The 18,821-nt window shown below is 43.9% G+C and overlaps 3 protein-coding genes across 8 annotated transcripts in view; 2 read left to right on the top strand and 1 right to left on the bottom strand.

Annotated features, from left to right (window-relative positions):
• Window positions 1–218: 218 nt before the first annotated feature.
• gclm (glutamate-cysteine ligase, modifier subunit) lies at window positions 219–7,094 on the top strand. Its single transcript, XM_086225505.1, has 7 exons — window positions 219–655; window positions 1,863–1,925; window positions 3,104–3,188; window positions 4,391–4,447; window positions 4,526–4,728; window positions 4,860–4,974; window positions 6,008–7,094. The coding sequence occupies exons 1-7, from the start codon at window positions 521–523 to the stop codon at window positions 6,175–6,177; spliced, it is 828 nt and encodes a 275-aa protein (XP_086081631.1). The 5' UTR covers window positions 219–520; the 3' UTR covers window positions 6,178–7,094.
• The window catches only part of spata6 (spermatogenesis associated 6), a 23,948-nt gene continuing 11,384 nt past the window's right edge, over window positions 6,258–18,821 (bottom strand). For 2 of the 5 annotated variants that reach the window (XM_086225501.1, XM_086225502.1), the window contains one exon: window positions 6,260–17,244. In XM_086225501.1, the coding sequence (XP_086081627.1) occupies window positions 17,130–17,244 (115 nt within the window). In that variant the 3' untranslated portion in view covers window positions 6,260–17,129. Of the gene's footprint in view, window positions 17,245–18,821 lie in introns of all 5 variants that reach the window. The other 3 variants (XM_086225504.1, XR_015119381.1, XM_086225499.1) reach the window with 3 other exon arrangements.
• dnttip2 (deoxynucleotidyltransferase, terminal, interacting protein 2) lies at window positions 7,947–16,402 on the top strand. Of its 2 annotated transcripts, none has more exons than XM_086225483.1 (7): window positions 7,947–8,103; window positions 9,435–11,416; window positions 12,961–13,099; window positions 13,282–13,377; window positions 13,449–13,613; window positions 13,702–13,811; window positions 14,669–16,402. In XM_086225483.1, exons 1-7 carry the CDS (start codon window positions 8,029–8,031, stop codon window positions 14,763–14,765), a joined length of 2,664 nt encoding a protein of 887 aa, XP_086081609.1. In that variant the 5' UTR covers window positions 7,947–8,028; the 3' UTR covers window positions 14,766–16,402. The 2 variants fall into 2 exon arrangements, with proteins under 2 accessions (XP_086081609.1, XP_086081610.1); XM_086225484.1 differs by lacking the exon at window positions 7,947–8,103 and adding an exon at window positions 8,136–8,335.

Here is an 18,821-nt window from a genome sequence, read left to right as displayed (position 1 = left end):
TGCTCTTTGAGATAGTAGAAAACTCTTTTAATATTTTTGCATGGGGAACTAACTCAAGAGTCCATAATCTTCCTAAGTAGATCTAAGGTGTGATGTTGCACCACTGATTAAAATCCCAAAACATTGCAACACAGTATCATGACACTGACACCTAGCGGTCACTTTTTTAACTGCCTTTCACTCGAGTCTATTCCATTGTCTACTTCAGTCCAGTCCAGTCATTTACAGGTGTATCCAAGAGACAGGACCAGAGTTTCATGGAGATTCGGTGATACCTCTAGGGGGCGTGGACGACCGGCTTGCCTACATTACTGCATCTGCTAGACTAGTAAGGCAGCCACAAGTGCAAGTCATCCTGACTGCATCATTTATACAACGGCAGGGCTTCGTGGCTGATGACCGTCCCGCGTTGACTCAGCAGCTGCGTTCAGAGTCTCGGTCTGATTCAGGAGGGGTCGCTTGTTGCGACGTTTTTGACGTGTGGCGCGGTTTAGCAACTTAGCTAACTTAGCTAACCCACATGGACTCTGAAAACATGAGCGGTGAGGTGAAGATGATGCTGTTGAACCACGCTAAGACTCTCAGGCTTCACACCGGCAACTTAGTCAACAGAAGTCGTCTGAAAAAGAAATGTCCCTGCTCGCCCAGCGAAGAGGTAAGATGACGCTGGTGTCACAGGCTGACAGCGGTTGTGAGCTTTGTTTTACTGGTGTGACAGACTTGTTAGCTCGTTAGCTTACCAGTTAGCCTCATGTGGAAGTGCCTGTGTAAATATTAAACCGGCTAACAGCAGTGAGTTTTAGCTGATAAAAATGAGTGTATACTGTGCGTCTAAGGAGAGAACAATCTGATAATACCTTACCACTGGTAAGCTTCTATCAGATTCAGATTGTACCTATCAGGGTGTCTGAGCTGAAGTGAAAGAATGTGTTTAGTTGTTTATGTTTGAAGTTACATAATATAACTTAATAATAGACAGCCAAAGTGAAGAGTTGACAGTGCATGAATGATTGCTGTGACTTCTTCTTATATAACCCACTGTAAGGAGAGAAGTAAAACGCCTCAGAGAAGATTTTCATCTCAGCACCTGTAAAATATGGAAACCCATATTCAAAGTCAGCCTGTGGTCTCACAAACATTCCTGAGATTTACTGCAGTTTCTTACGAGTATTTTCATCACCTGTCAGTGTGTAATCATTCACAAATGCGTCATGTCAGAAAATGCTGACATGTCAATCATATTTTCCCTGAGGTTTAATATCCTCTTCTCATCAGGCTTGTGTTAAAAAAATAAGAATCTGTCTTACTGTACATGTACAAAGTCCTCATTTGAGCATGGAAGTAGGTGGCATTGAACTTTATAATAAAAAAAAAGAAGTGTCTGGAAATTATGAATCAGTATTTTGGCATCACGCAGATGCTCATCTTCTTTATACACACAGGTGTGTGTTGAGAAGTCACTGGTAGTGATTGCAGAAGTGTTCAGCTCTGCTCCTCTGAGGCGTGGTGGTTGTCCTGGCAGCTTCAACTTCTCCTGCCGACGCATCTCTGGTCAGCTTGAGCTCACAATTATTGCTTGTAACTAAGAGGAATCTGTCTTGTCAGGCTCACTCGGGTCGTCTACAGCACGCGTGTCCTTCCAGATGCGTCTGTCCTTCATGTAAATAGTTTAAAATAAAATCAGTGGCTCTTCCACGTGGGCGATCGCACATTTAGAGCTGAGTTGTGACGGTGAACTTCTTCACATAAGGCTGCTGCTCTGTGTAGAACATCACAGCTGTGTCACCACAGTCTGACGTGGTTTTACCGTGTCTCGATGATCACGGGATGTTGATCGAACTTTTTTCTGTTTACACTTTCAGCTTCAAGACTGCATTCAAGCCACGCTGAACGAATGGTTTCCTACCACAAAACCACCATCTGAGGTTTGTGTTCTCATTTGTAGCTGCTCTATTTTCACTTCGGCTGTGAGTTAAGTTTCATTTTCAGACCTGTGTGTTTTGCTCGTGTAAAGTGAAAGTTGGTGTGGGGGTACCATTGCAAGGGAAAGTAAAACCGTGGTCATGGACATCAAAGGATGCCAGTAGGCTTTCTGAAAAGAAGCTGTCATAATGAATGTTCATGCAGCGCTGCCTGCCAAAGGCGCCTTTCCAAAATTGCATCCGTCAGTTGGGACAGGAAAAGAGCACAGAAACTTGACTATGCTGCTACTTCACACTGCACCATCCCAGCAGTTTTGGAAAAGTAGACATTGTGTCATGTGTTTTTTCATCAAACTGAAAAACTTCGGATAAAAAAACTGAAAAACTAGAGATGAAAAAGCCAGTAGGATCCAGCATGAGAGAGCTGCCAGTCCTGTGGAGCACACCCCTGCTTTGGCCTTTGGCTGTTTTTGCTAGGCTCAGCTAATGTGCTTCAGCTTTCATCACCACGCCCACTGGACTCAAATGGGGATGGGGGAGGTTTAAAGAATTGCATGGGGTCTTAAATACTCCCAAATACAAAGCTTGTTAGACACACCCAGTGGTGAAATGTCAACAGTGGAATTCTGCTGTGGGGTTGTACACTTTTCCTCAGGTTGTGTGTGCAGTTGGAATGCTGTGTAACATATTTGTGTTGTAAAGCTCACTGTTGAAACGTCCATGGGTAGCTCCACTAAGCCCCTGTCAGATGGGTACGCTGTTGTGCAAATGTGATTTGAAGATAAATGTGTAAGTGCAGCCACATAAACAAGGGAGATGGCACACGTGACTTTCCATTCAGCATGTGAGGAAAAGTCACTTTCACCGCAGTGTCTCTCATCATTCTGCACTTGCTGGAGCTTAAAGATAAGCAGCAGGATGATCGGACACATGACCAGGGAATGTTCAAGTGGTTTCATTGTCAGCAGGAGGGAGTGTCTCCTGCACTCATGTGGTAATGCATGTGGACTTCTGCTTAATTCGCATAACTTTACTACCCAAAGCTGTTATTCAGCAGTGGTGCGTCTCAGTCCAGCCCACCTCTATCGCTTACTGTCTGATCGACCTACAAGCTTGTTATCATGTTTGAAAGAGCTCAAGCGCACAACTGTTTTAAAACGTGTGTTTTTCTTGTCACGTAGGACTTTCCCGACACACTGGACTGCTCCATCCCCCAGGGAACAGATGCTATCACACCTGAAGAGAGGGAGGAACTGAAGGTCTCAGGTCCGTGGTGGTTTTTGTAACACACCCAGAATGTGCAGGGCGGTGTGTCCTGCTACAGCAGCTTCGTCTGTGTTGCGTGCTGCTGTGTGTTCTGAGGCTTGCACGTTGGGAGTTTTACCTACACGATCATGGATATACATTGATATCATATTTGTATTTTAATGTGTAATGAGGTAGAAAAAAAAATCCCCGTTGCACTGCTGCCTGAAGGTCAACGTTGTCCCCGTAGAAGGAAAAAGATGCATGTAACTTTGGTGAATAGCGAGTAGTCGTGTAGTGCGCCTGGTGTATTTCAGCTGTTAGGGCCTGATGAGTCCCACATGAGAACGGGGGGCGAAACACTAAAATTTCACAAGAAAAATTGTGGTGAGATCATTGTTTCCCCGCAGCACTGAAGCATTTTTGTTTGGTCGTACCACTGTCTGTATTTCAGTCGTCAAGTACCCATCTATTTTCCATCTAATTCAAAGGTCGTTGAAATTGCAGAATTCAGAAAAGCTCCCTCAACAAGTTTTTATGCTTGAGGCAGTTTTTGTCTTTGTTCTTTTTTTTTTTTTTTTGACTGACAGCTGCTTTTTCTTCACACATATTCCCAGTTAATCTCTGAAGAGCATGCAACTTGCCCAAAGAACAAATACAACTCAGTAATTCTTCAGGACTTCTCTTGATTTTGTGGATAATAGACAGCTCTTCTTCTTCTACTCAGTTGTTACAGCCAAGCGTATAACGTTGGCTTCACCTTCAGTATCATCATCGTCGATGTATTCTCTCCAAACCAGCCGATGGAAACGTACCGAATACGCATTTCCTTTTCTGTGACGTACAAAGTTCATTTAAAATTGACTTGAAAATGAAATGGACACACAAAGCAGTGAACCGGTTTCAAGGTTAACTTTTTCTTGAGTCGGTGACGGTACGATGCTCCTTTGCTCGCTTTATAGTGCAGTCTGGCGATTGACGAATCATCATACAGGCTTGTGTGTCGTGAGATTAAAAAAGAAAACTAAAACTCCCTCCATATGCTAGTTGAAACATTTGAGGGGTTTAAGTATTGCTGATCAAGGAAAATCTACCTACTTGGGGAATGCTTCATCCCCAATTAGTGATATTTCGTTAAGTTTTGAGTAGGAATAAGTTTGGAAGATGGTGTAACACAACTGCAGTATATCAAAGACATCTCAGCTGTGTTTTTGTGCTTGCAGCCAAGCTCTTCCTGTGTGAGTCTGTCCAGTCTTCCATCAGAGACGCAGTGGAGATGGGTAAGAAACAAATGTTGTCTCTTCATTTCATAACACTGCACTGATAGCTAACCTGCACTCTACTTCTGTCTTCTGTAGCCTGTCAGACCCTGGCTGTGTCCCAGCTGGACTCTGTTATTGTAGCACCACCTGGACCCCTGGAGGGTGACAGCCAAACTTTGGCCCAGCTTCAGCCGGCTTGGGAGGAGCTGGAGGCTCTGGTAAGGAGCCAGAGGATTGCAGCCATCGGTACCTCGGACCTGGACAAAGATCTGCTGGAACAGCTCTACAACTGGGCTCAAGTGAGTGGAGACATGATAGTTGATGATAGCATCATCCACAGGTTTGTTAATGTTTGATTTAGTCGACACAGGCTGTTGTCTGTTGTGAGTTGTAGCCAGAGTAGCAGTCGCTGTGGTCTGTGTGTAACCAGGTGAAGCCCAGCAGTAACCAGGTCAACTTGGCCTCCTGCTGTGTGATGCCTCCTGACCTGACAGCCTTCGCTAAAGAGTTTGACATCCAGCTCCTCACACACAATGATCCCAAAGGTAAAAGTCATTTCTCCTCAGGACAGAGAGACAGGCTAGCGCATTATTTTTTGCTTTTCATGCATTTTATTGGCAGCAAATTGATTCTGTAAGCCTTACCTAAGAATTGTGGTTCAACTACAGTGCTTGCACATCTTATTTTGCCTCCCACTTTTTTATGAGTTTCTGATAAAAAAATAAATCCTTTATTAGTCCCATAGACTGGGTAATACCTCCAGAGCAAGGTAAATGCAAAGATACAACATTAAAAATGTAATAGCTTAGGGATGTACGATACTGGATATTTTGCTTGCATTTGGAATGCCAATATTTTCACAACAGATGTGGCTGAGTGCTGATATATAACCCTGTTGATATTATATGCTTAAAAACCACATGAACATTGTGAATGTTAAACTTCGTTTTGCTTTATTTCCAGAAGGTTTGGGAAAGCACATAAATTATATATTTTACCACATTGTTTTCTCATCATAAATGGCAGATGAACAAAGATGAGACTTGAGTAAAACTGAGTTGATGTTAGGCTTTTTATACCGTCCTAACATTTCTCTTGGGTATCCAGTAGAGGACAGTTTTTGCACAGGGTGAGTCAAGGTTTGACCTGTTCACTCGCACAACACTTTACACAGAGCACAACGCACTACAGGAAGCCGCCATCAGGGGATTTCCCTTTTCTTTCTTTACAAGTCCTCCTGTTGCTGCATTACCAGAGCTGTTAGTGCCACTCGCCATCTTTCTCTAATCAGCTGACTTTCTGCTTGTCCCACCAGTAGTTTTTAATTTTTATATTTATATATATATATATATATATATATATATATATATATATATATATAAATAAAAAAAATTGTATTGTATGTGAATTTAGAAACGGTATACAGAGGAAATTACATAAAATCAGCAATAAGCACTAGAGGACATATAAAGAAACCCTTAACACCCACAGCAGAAACAGATTTTCAAAATTGAAGGATTATTGCATGTTTACTATAAAATATGACACAGACTGAGTGACTTTGTTGTTTCCATCCAGAGCTGATGTCAGCGGCCACATTCCAGGAGGCGATGCAGGAGGGAACCCAGGATCTGAACGTGGCTGACTGGAGGCTGGAGTGGGTCCTGCGCTACTCCATTATCGTCAAGAGCCGAGGCATCATCAAGGCTAAAGGCTACCTCGTCAGTGCAAGGAAGGCGAGCCCCTAGCACCACTACCCTCACAACAGATGAAGATGCAGGGATGAAGCCATTTACCCCCCCCCCCCCCCCTTTTTTTTCATTCACACTCAAATCATGCAAACTCACAGCTCTGGCTCTGAATAATGGCTGCTCCTACAGATAAACGTTACATCTTGACCATCTGTGACTTCTTCAGTTCAGTAGGTGCAGGTGTGTATAACTTCTGTCTCCAGTGAGATCAAAAGATTGAAGATTGATATCAGTTTTGAGCAAATAGACTGTAAAATATGAGTGAAAATGAGTTTCACAGATCGTGGCTCCAGCATTTATCAAGGCGGTAGAGGCTTCTGTTCAACGATGGAACATGAAGGCCTCTAAACTTGTTAAATGATTTGGTTCTTTTACTCTGGTCTGATGTGAAGTGCCTCTCAGCTTTCACTCTTTCATAAAACTTCCCCGCCACCCTGTCTGTGTGATCGAGCTGTAAATATATTAGTCTGGATGAAACGGTTACAAGACGGCAAAGCAAAATGAAAAAGGTGGAACATCATGAAGAGAATGGAAAAATCTGGTTTTATTCATGCAATTTTAAATAATTTCAGCTGTATAATAAGAGTTTGCATTCCCTAGTTGAGAAAGACAATGCACAGTGTTTATTTCATGACCTACAACTGGACTAAATGGGTGAAGAAAGCTTTGTTTCTTACCATATTTTGATGACGCATTGAAGTGGTAGATCTATATTTTGAGATTCCTGGTAGCTGGATGTCCTCTTTGAAAATGTGATATTGTCAAATCTGAAAACACTTTTATTTATGAATCATAGCTGTTTTCTCAGACAGGGTCCAGTAGATCTCATGAGGATGAAATCTCTGTTGTACTGTACACATATTTAATGTTATCATATATCTGTATATGACGAATTGGCTTTATTAAAATGATGAAAACAGTTTGTACTGTCACATTTAAAATACTGGGTGGGATAAACATGGGTGGGATTGCCTTGGAAGTTTGGGTGTACACTCAAGATATTGGTGTGTAATCGGAGGAGAAAAACAATCAAATGTAAAAGATAAATAGACAAAATTATTTAAAATGTGCAGAATCCATGATAGTATTGGTCATTTTTATAAGATCTGACCGTTTAAATGCACATTTGGACCTTCCTAGCTTGAGTTTCACATGAAGAAATGCCACTGTCAGTTGTGGGACTTATTTGTTTGCGATTATTTGTAAATAATTTTTGATTCATCCCATTACATTCATGGAATGACAGTAACTTTAAAATTGTACATAAAAACACAATATAAGATGTGCTGCTATAATGAAATGAAAACTAACATGAAACCAACTGTGCAACATATCACCAACAAACCAGCAGTCAGCACTGCTTGAACAATGACACATTCACTCCAGTGTATTTTACGTTGAATACTTAACGAATGAATGTACATAAGTATGGTATCCACACAAGACGGACAATTGTGTGTTTTTAATTACCAATAAAACAGCAGACACAACTTCAATTGTGAGGGACAGGGTAACAAAGCTCTAGGGTCCAATTGAGTTGATCACATTTCCATGCACATTTGCTATTATATGCAAAGGAAATATGATTACAACCGTTAAGTAGTAACAAAAAATGCGGATAAAACCAGAGAGCAGAATTAAATGTTATGTGGAGCCCAAATAAACTACTGTATTTATGCAAAGGAGGAACATCGCCGTGGAGCGACCTCCAGTGGAAGCGAAACTGCTTTGCACTCTTGAGAACACGACTTGATCTGCGATCGTCTGGTTCGCCTGGGTCGCGCTTCCGTGTATGGACTAATTGAGTCTGGTCATCGAATCCGGAAGTGAGAGAAGCTCACAAGCAAGATGGTGGCTACCAGGAGAGGAGTACGCGTGTCCCCTCCAAGTATATCAACCCCTGACCGGCCCTGCGATGTCCAGGTTGGTAGAACAGGGAGAAGTTGATCTTAGAGCTCTAAACGCCTCGGGTCTACGCGCTGCTGTCTTTTAATGAGTTCGCCGCTCTAACGGTCGTTAACGAGCAGCTGGGCGCACCTGGTCAGGCTCACGTGGACGCCGCCAGCCTCTCGCTAACCGTTCATGAACTTTGTTATTGAGTGGCGACGAGTTCATCCGTTAAACTAGTAAAGAAGGGATGGACGAGTGGACGCTGGTAGGATCGAACATGTGTGTCAGTCTTGTTATTAGAATGCAACATTTTTTTTAATTTTTTTTTAAATGTCACTTTTCCAGAACACATCGGGGCGATATGGGCTAAGTTAAATATCACACTATTTTGGAATAAACACCCTGATATCCATGTTTTGGCTCTGATGAAGATATTATTGGTTTATCAAATATTTACACGGTCAAATGTTAAACACCAGTAATGTGGACGTAATGGCCGAGTGGGTGAAGGCAGATTTTAAAACATACTGGTATGTTTAGCAAATTACATGATTTACTGTTATGCAGATTTAAACCACAAAACACTTCACTTGTGCTATGTATTAATACTATAGTACAGTGGTCCTCAAATTATGGCCCGCGGGCCTCCACGTTGGCCCGGCCCCCTGAACAATACCAGAGACTCATTTTAATTTTTTTTTCCATATATGTGTATTTGTATTTGATAATAAAATTGATAGCTGGCTATGAACTATTTTCTTTATTAACTATTAGCAAATTTTCACGTCGCTTTATTCGCGCGAATTTGATGGCTTGATCAATATGTTTATATTCGCGAATAAAGCGACGTGAAAGTCGTGTCATTACAGATTTCCTGACTTTTTTTCTGTGAAGAAAAATTGGTAGTGTATTTGGTAGTGTGGCTTTCTGGAAAACAATACATTTTTACATTTAGGCACCCCTCCGATCGTCACACTTTTTTCTGTTACAAACTGACATCAGAGAAGGGAAAAGTTATGTGGCCCTCAGAGAAAAAAAGTTTGGGGACCCCTGCTACAGTACATGAATATTCTCCAGTCCTACTCATATGTGAGAAATCCTGTAGATATCTGATGATATTATCAGGGCTGATTCTGTCTTTATCCAAAATTACTGACAGGTGAGGGGCTTGTTAAAAACCGCAATGCTACATATTTTTTACTGCATGTCTTTAGTAAGTACCAGTGGTCTTTGGGTGGTCTACAGAGGTTCCAGCAGACAGATAAACACACGACTGCTTCTGCCCCGTTTTTCACTAAAGACAGGCTGATTATGGCCTCTGGACTGAAGCTCTATTGGTGACTTTTCTTGTCCTTGCTGTGCAGGCCACACCATCCACCACCCGAAGGACCAGGAGGACTGCCAGACAAGTAGAGAGCCCTACCCAGCATTCCCTGGTGGAGACCAGCACCCAGCTCAAAGAAAGGGAAGAGGGACAGCAGTCGCCTCTACACACCTCCTCAATAAAAAGATGCACCAGGGCTTCCAGACTCCACAGCCCAGAGCAGCCGTGCACCCCCGTGGGCTCCACACACGGAGACGTATCAGACTTGGAGTCCTGCTGCTCTGTGGTGTCTGACGTCGAGCCAGCAACAACCAGAGGGAGGAGGAGGATGAGGATGAGACCGGTCCACACAGCTACTCAGGATGAAGAGGACATATCTGAGGTGGAGTCATGCTCCTCTGCTGTCTCTGCAGCAAAAGCTGGCAGAAGCACACGGAGGAGGACTCAGATTGAAGTCCAAGACATCACATTGCCCGAAACTGAGTCTTGCAGCTCTGTGGTGTCTGAATCCAAGAGAGTCACCAGGAGCCAGAGGAAATCTACCCGCACCAGGTCATCTACCAAACAACAACCTGAGGATTCGGAAGTGTCAGACGTGGACAGCTGCATATCCAGTGTCTCGGGAGCTGAGGGTCCTCAGTCCACCACCCGCAGAGCTACAAGATCCAGAAGGCAAACATGTCCTATTCCCATGCACCTAGATGAGGCCTCGGAAGGCTCTCCTGCCCGAAGTGGCCGACAGAGTAGAGCAGCAAAGGGAAAGACAACAGAGGCTGTAGTGAGTGATCCCTGTGACTCTGAAGGAGTTGAGTTAGTGTCCAGCTACCGTATCACCACTCGTAGACGAGGGAAGATCCAAGCCTCTGGATCCAAAGCTGCAAACTCTGACTCTGACCTGATGGACGTACCCTCCTCCCAGGGCAGCCCCTGCTCCTCACAGGGCAGAGGGACTCCATGCAGCAGGCAGACTGGCTTAGGGTCTGGCAGTCAAAGGGCTCCAGCCTCCATGAGGGATCTTAGCATAGTTTTAGAGAAGGCTAGAGAGGCAGAATGTAGTTTATCAGACTATTCTGTGTTAGACAGTACATTAATGGCTGAGGAGGCTGAGTGCACGATCGTGGAGGAAAACCAGAACCAAACCTTAGAGGAGAGAGAAGGTGAGCTGTTATCGACTGAGGCTTCGGATGGACCTGGAGATGGTCCTCTGCAAACTGCTGCAGATGCACAAGGTGTGGACGAGGTTGTAAATGTTATTTTAGAGGATTCCAATGTTAGTGAGGCTGCAGTGACAATTACAGACCAGCAGGAGGAGCTGTCTGCTGAAAATAGGGCCGAGGACCCTTCAGAAGTGGAAATGATGCAAGAAACAGAGCAGTCATCAGAGCCGGTAAAGCCTTTCCAATCAGTTACTGTAACAACATATGAGAAGGTTCCTGACAGTACAGTCGAGATTGAAGAGGAGCGCGAAGATCCTGCTGATGTGAACACCCAGCCTCCACAGAGCCTCAAGTCTTCAGAGGGGAATGCTGTTTTGGAAACACAGCCTGGTCAGGAGGAGAGGATGGAAGTCAGTGATGTCACGCAGGTGGTCGACTCCGTTCTGGTCACATCCAGCGAGGAGGTCACAGCAGAGGTCAAATCTCTGCAGCAACCCAAAGATTCCCCAGCTGTCCAGGAGAGAAGAGTCATCAGCCTTCTGGAGAGCAGTGAGGATGAGGAGAGTGATGTTTCTGGAGGGGAGGAAGAGGAGGAGGTGCAGTACGAGGCAGAGGAAAGAGCAGGGCCCTCCAAGAAGAGTGAAGCAGCAGCTGCATCGGTTGAAGGGCTGTTCATGATCGACACGCGGCCTGGACAAGAGGCTGACGATGACTACTTCAGGGAGGGGCCTGGAGAGGAAGAGGAGGCGGGCCGCAGCAGGAAAGAGCAGGAAGCTGAGGAAGATGAAGACTTTGTGGATGAGGAGGAGGAGGATGACGAGGATGAAGATGCACAAATCCTCTTCTCCAGTCGAAATCCTCAGGTGTAAGTACAAGAGGACAGTTGGCAAACTCATTCAGTGGAGACATATGATGTCTTTCACTACTACATTACTACGTGGACACTTTTAGTGTTTACTATGATAAAACTAGGTGAAGTTTTTGTACTCTTAACATAAGATGGCCTTACCAGCAAACATGGTGCTTATCTGCCACCCTATCCTGAGCCAAGATGGATTGTACTCTTTCCTCTGTTTTCAGTGGGGAGCTGAAACCAGCTGAATGCTAGTTAGCTTAGCACAGTGAATGGCAGCGTATGGGAAGTGTTAACATGCGTCTGTTATGCCCACTCTGCTTCCAAAGCCTGCAGTTTTCTGGTTTGTCCCAATGTAATCCTCCTCATCCTCTCACACATTCTGACGTGGTCAGTAGCAGCACTGCTGCATTCGGCTCCCTACTGAATCGCAGAGGAGAGAAGAGGGTCTCTCTCTCCCTGTCTGGCTTTGGGGAGGATGGCGAAGTTGATTTCCCCAAAAAGTTTCCCAAAACACTTGAGTTTTGAACAGACTGGTTCAACTGTGCATGTGCTGCTTTAACAGTAGGGTGGTGTCGGTGAAGGCCATTTACTTTACAAATTAATTTTACCTTAAGGGTCCTATTTGAAGTGTGGCCCAAGCTGGTGCTCAGTGAAGTGGAGGTGTCATTGCTAGTTTCAAGCCATCAAATATGACGTTTTCACACCAAACACCCTCACGTTCGCCCTTTAACTAGCTAATGAACTTGTGCTCCACCTGCTCCAGGTGGTAAGTATGTCAGTGAGGCGTGGTCTGGAGCAACCATGGCGTTCTGCTATTTTGGGACACAAGAAAATGATGGCACCATAGACCAAGAAGAGGCTGGTCTTCAGTCGATGGCGTTGAAGTGCTATTTAAAGGGTGCGTCAATCAGACGATGGCGTGCAGCATTGCACTTTAGTTCTGTTGATGCGTGACATCATGGAAACGTTGGCCGCCACCTCCTCTTAGGCCTGCTGCACCTTCAGTGGTCCTGCTACTTCTGTATGTGACACGCTGGCGCGCCGTCACCTGGTGCACGAGGAGCTCTGTTTCTCCAGATGAGAAGCTTCTCCTCTCCTGAGTTGAAATGCTTCCACCACTGACATAGCAAGACAGCAATCCTGGTGCAGCCCAGGCTCTCGGAAGGACAGGAGGTTCGGCTTGGTTTGGAGTGTCACACCCAAAACACACCTATGAACTATTAGAGGCTAATGACCGCCTCTTTACGCTGGGCACTGTGGTCTGCGCCCTCATAACGCACCCACTTAATAGCAAAACAATGCTGAACCCAGCCTGAGCCCCCATAGCGCCATCAGCCGTCTGCCTGGCACCAGGTCCTTGGAGGTGTGTTGCATCCGGTTAACAATCTGAATCACTGTAATGACAGACTACATCACCCACCGCTTCATGATGCCACCATGGTTTTGAACAGCTGTGGGTGACGTATAAATGACAGTCCAGCTCCTTCTTTATTATATCCGACTGGAACTGTGTGAAATGAGACGCGATGTGACTCCTGTGGAATTTGTTTCAGGACGGAGTTCTCCAGTCGTATTGACCCCGGCATCAGAATGAAGGAGCTTGGGGGTTTATACATCAATTTTGATGGCAGCAAATCAAAACCTGTCTCCGGTTCACTGAAAAAACTGAAGGAAACGAAGCTCCAAGATGAGGTAAATAAGAGATTGATTTCACCCTTTTGAAGGTGATCCCTGATGCGGAATGAATAATGAACTTTATAGTTATGCAAGGACAAGTAAATCCGATAACACCTGAGATGGTTTTATTCACACTTGTACTTTTTGACTTTGAGTAGAGGAGAGTTGATAGTTCGGTGGGTTGTTATCGTCCACAGGTGATGAAGAAGAGCGTGATCGGTCCAGACTTTGAGAAGAAGGACGCAGTGCCTCCATACAGTGAATCCAAGCAAGCCTTAAAACTCAAGCGCAGAGTGAGTTTACTGACGAGTGCTTCAGTCTGAACTTGTCCTAAAAACTGAAATGCTCGTTTCGTTCGTCCCAGGTGGAGCGGGAGAAATCAACAGGAGACGGTTGGTTTAACATGAAAGCCCCTGAGCTCACCAAGGAGCTGAAAGGAGACCTTCAGGTGCTGAAGATGAGAGGCTCCATGGACCCCAAGAGGTTCTACAAGAAGAATGACAGAGATGGCTTCCCCAAGTACTTCCAGGTCTGTTCAAAAACAACCCCTTCCATTAGAAGTCTGAACAAAATTAGTCCCCAATTGTTCACTCACGCAAGTGTATGACGCCCCACAGGTCGGCACGGTCATGGACAACGCCGTCGACTTCTATCATTCCCGCATTCCCAAGAAGCAGAGGAAGAGAACCATGGTGGAAGAGCTGCTGGCCGACGCCGAGTTCAGGCAGTAGGTTTAAATGTAGAGCTGCTGGAGTGTCCACTGGAAGTATTTCAGAAGCTCATATTTAGCACTTCCATGAAGGATAATAGTCTCCTGACACGAGTAAGAACATCATCAGCCGAGACAGCTGAATTCTAGTTGTCATATTGTCACTCGAGTTATTGTTTTCAACTGTGGGAGACTTGAGTTTCCCTCCTGGTCTGACATGAGGCTGTTGATTCTGTCACTCAACACAAAATGCACCAGTTCTGCTGGTAGCTGAGATGTCACCCCGTCCAGCCTTCCACCACTGAGCTGGTTTAATACCTGATTTTAGTGTTCATGAACATGCAAAATCAGTCCTGGGTCCATCCCGTGATTTGGACTCCACCCTTAGAGGGATCAGGTTCCTCTCTGCTCCGGCCCTCACGACAGCTGGCTTGTAGTGGTCATGTGGTTTGCCCGTCACCAAGACAACCAGCATTTATTTGAGTTGGTAATGTTGCTGAAGGGACGTAAAACTAGTCTGTGTGTATGGATTATTAGTGATCAGTTCCATTAGAGAATTAAGACTCACCCACTAGTGGTCATGCTTGTACGGCTGCAAAGCCTGTCTGGGAGAACGCGTTCTGATTGGGTAAAAACCAGGTCATACTACTTGACAGCAGAGATTTAACCAGGCGTGCTTGACACCGTCACATTTTTAAGTAAGAATTCTGATAATGCGGTAGGTTACTGGAATAAAAATGTGGTCCTGCTTCGGCCGTACAGGCCAAGTTCCTCATAAGGGTACAGACCAAGAAGTTGTCCATTGCCCCGTTTCATTGAAAGAAACAAAATGGTGTTCAAACACTTTTTAAACAAATGCCTCTCTCTCTTCTCAGAAACAACAAAAAGAAGTACATGCACATTGTGACGGAGAAAGCAGCACAAGGAGCCGGCAGGAGGAGCAAGAAGAGAAGTAAATTCCACAAGAAGTGAATCTGAAGACTCATCAACATGGACTTTCTATAGATTCGTCATATATTCACCAGGTGGAGGTGGTTCTATTAACAAATGAAACAAATGTTGGTTTTTGTAACTCAGTGGAGCTTTCTCTTCCCTATATTTTGCTGTGCAGTAATCACGTCAGCCAGAACTACAGAACACAATACGACTGTCAATGGACATTAAAATCTTTTTACCTGGCACCAGTTTACATCCAGTCATGATTTTGAAGTTAAGACCAGTTTGAATTAGGCGTTCAGTATCTCGCTCAAGAACACTTTGACATGGTCACCGGGGGAAGTGGGGATCGAACCAGCGACCCCCTTGGTTACTCGACGGCCTCTCTACCTCCGAGCCATGAAGTGGCAAACAAATCTGGTTTAAGCTCAAACACATTGTTATTTTTATTAGAATTCAGACATGAGAATGATTAAATGAAAAGACCACAGTGCAACAGAGGTTCAATAAAATATCATCAAGCTTTGACTGTAAGAGGACAAAACCATAAAAACAAGTGGTTTAATTGTGTCTCTACTGCTAAAACTCATTTTAAGGCAAACAAATACATTTAATAAATAATTTATGATGTAATACTGTTACGTGTAAATTGAATAATTTTAAAAGTTCATAGCTGAATCTCCGACTTCAGTGTATTTCTCACTGACTTGAACCTTCTGACTAAACCTTCCAACTGACCAAAAATATATTTAGTGAATAAATCTACTTTACCTGACTGCAGTTCTACTTTGAATCAATCCAGATCCTGGTTTGTTTCTGACTAAATGATCTTTTGTGAGAAATGGATCAATTACTGTTTTGTTTGCATCGCTTTCTTTGATTAAGTTCAGAGGAACTTGTTTTTTTTTTTAAAAGTGATTAGTTTTCTTTCTTTGAGTCTGGAGCTGCTGAGCTCAACCTGTATTTGATGCTCATTTATAGTTCCTCTTGGATGATTTGACAGAAAGCTGATTGATACAAGATGAGTCTGATAACTGAGCTGCTGCTGACCAGGGAGCAAAGTTGTAAAACGGTAAATAGACACATCTTTTACAAAGCTTTTAAGACGAGTACCAATGAAATAAGTGACTGAGCGTTGGCTCTACGACGTTTAGAGTTGCCAGTTTTGATTCTGGACTCTGTTCCGCCTCTGCTGAATGGAGAGATTATTAGATTTTCTGTCTCTTAAGAGTTTAGTGAAGATCCCGTTTGCATGACATTAAAGGCTGTACGGTTTTTGGCAGATTTTGCAGTTTGTGTGTGTTTAGTAATTCAGTCGTTTGTAATTCCAAACCTTCAGGAACATCCGTCCTGGGCTTCATGATTACAGGAGTGGAAGAAAGGAATCGGAGAGATTTAGTCTGACTATTAATTACATCTTGAACACGATGATGAAGCTGCACCAAAGGAAACTGAAGCTTTATGATCATTTAATGTGTTATCCTTTTCCCAATTTGAAAACTATGCAGCATTTTTTCCCCATTATCCAGTTGAAGTTGAGCTGTAAGGAGAGCACATAACACAGCTGCAGTCACTGCGGCTGCACACACAATAATAATTATTAATAATCTCTGAATCACTGAACATGCACACAAATGCCATGTAGTTTTCAGTGTAACATGCTGGAACTGAGTGACGAGCTTAATTATGGTTCTGGATAAATGTCTTTGTGTCTCCTGCTCTTTCATTTGGGATTACTTTTGTTCCTCCTCTCGCTCTTAAATCTCTTCAGTCTCTTGTAGCTGCTGGCTCCCAACGGTGGCTCTTGGCTACCTTCTTGTCTCTCTTTTGTGTTGTGAGAGATGAGCCCTTAACAGCTGCAGCTTACATTCACCATGTCTCCTTCCCACACACACATACGCGCGCGCACGCACAGACACACACACACACACACAATGTTGCGTCTTTAATTCCAAGCCAATTTCACACACGGCTTTAGAGAAATTAGACGACTCCATTTGGTTTCGCCATCAGGGCGTCTAAAAACAGCCCAGCTGATGGGTGGGAGGGAAGCGCTGCTGTTGCTGCTATGCTTTTGAAGCGAACCCCTGCAACATCCTGCCTTTTCAAACCATAATGATGACAAACACTACTTAGCAGGTGCTAAGGAGGGTTTGAGATTTAAATGAACATCAAAGGCAGTTAAATGGAGATACATGTGTAAGATGGTTCCAGTCTTTGAATGATAAATCTGGAGGTTAAGGAGGTGTGCTCCTGTCTGTGTGTGTTAATCCGTTCCTGCAGACAGAGCACTCAGCGGTGGAGCTGCAGGAAGATCCGCCGCCTTTGGAGAAGAATGTTAAGTATGTATTAAATCACTGAAAAGGATTTGTGACGTTACTTTTAAGTTAGACCAGTAGGTCAAGGGTCAAAGGTCACACTTCTATCCAGTGAGGTTCTGTGTGTCTGAAGAATCTTTTGGACTCTGCTGTGGATTTGCTCCCCATAGGATGGACTGGGTTGACTGGTCCGGAGCCTGGAGAACACAAATATTACAAAAAACACCCACAGATACTTGCATTAAGTAGTGTTGACATAATATCTGGTGGCATTGATAACATTATATTATAATAGCTTCAGCTAACAATGATCTTATTACTGATGCGCACACCTGTTTTTCTAGTGAATTTGTGGGCGGCTGGATTTCCTCTAATGAAGTATAAAAGCAAATGACTTTGTCACAATCAAGAGAGATCACACAAAGACACGGCTTTGATTGGAGGGCTTGAAAGAAACTTTTCCTTTGGTCTTAGATGCCTATCATGTTCCCAGGGCTGATGTGATGTCATAACGAGGGCAAAAATACCAGCACTTTGGAATTTTCACTCAAAGGGTTCTCAAATATAAAGCCTAGGAGAACATTACCCGACTTTCGAAAACAGCGAAATCACAGGGTTTGTTGGGTATATCGCTTTAATTCCTACTAAAACAATCTCAATAAGTAGCATCTCAGCTTAGTTGTCAAGTGTTTTGCAACACCAGACGATTGTCATGTTACACGCAAAAGCACAATGTTGAGATTTTATTCGTTCTTGTAATAAGTAATCAGCTATTGCACTGTGGAAACATTAACTTATTAATAGTTCTTGACAAAGACATTCCTGAGATGCTCCTTTTTAAGTGATTTTGTCTCATATTACGTAGAATTTGATTTTCTTCCAAGCATACCGGGTAAGACCTACATTTTTGCATTTCTATTCCGGCGTCTGTCCACTAGTCTGTGCTATAACCTCATGTAACCTGATGAGAGAGGAGTGAGCAGGTGCAAAGCTGCCACTACAAACACCCAAGCTGTCCATGTAGGAGGCTCAACAACACAACTTTAAATATGCTTTGAAATGAGTCCATTCTGATGTTGTCTTTCTTTTGTTCTGAATGGAACCAGAGGCAGACGTGAACTTCATCAGTCCAATATAAAAGCGATGGCCAGGAGCACTCATGTCTGCACTAGGAGAGGAGAGCAGGGGTAATAAGTTCCACTATTGCGTCTCATCCACATCTATTTGCCGGGAGTGGAGAGGTGATGACTGACCTGGCCCAGCTCGCACTGTCGGAATGGAAACTTTTCTTCTGTAATCAGATAAACTCAAAAAGTCATCAAAGACAAATCATCCGGAGACATAAACAGACTGAGATTTTGGGGCTTAGAGGGGGCGATCACCACCACGGGCGTCTGTCATTTTCTTTATAGATCAAAGATTTGTGGTAAGTCGTGCCCCTCTTCCTGTTGGAAGGAATCTACAAAGCCCCGTGCTCTAATCTCCCTCCCTGCAACTCCTATCGCGTTTTCAATTGAGAGAAAAGTATCATTCATTTCAAACAATTGACTTTGCGGTTTAAGATTGTCTATCGATTTTAACGTTTACTTATGGACTGAGCGGACGGGAAGGGAGAGACGGAACAAACAAACAAACAACGCTGAACATCAGTCCCATCTGTGTGTTCAACTAACAGGTGCCATGATCGATGACGAGGTCTTTCTGAATGTATAAGCGTGCATCAGGTCAAATGCATCAGACTGAAGCCTCAACACAAATCAATACCATTTTCCTC

This window comes from Aulostomus chinensis, chromosome 14, assembly GCF_037954235.1.
Source record: "Aulostomus chinensis isolate RoL2024-O1b breed Wild chromosome 14, RoL_Achi_v1.0, whole genome shotgun sequence".
NCBI classification, from domain to species: domain Eukaryota; kingdom Metazoa; phylum Chordata; class Actinopteri; order Syngnathiformes; family Aulostomidae; genus Aulostomus; species Aulostomus chinensis.
This window is presented reverse-complemented; position numbering and strand designations above follow the sequence as displayed.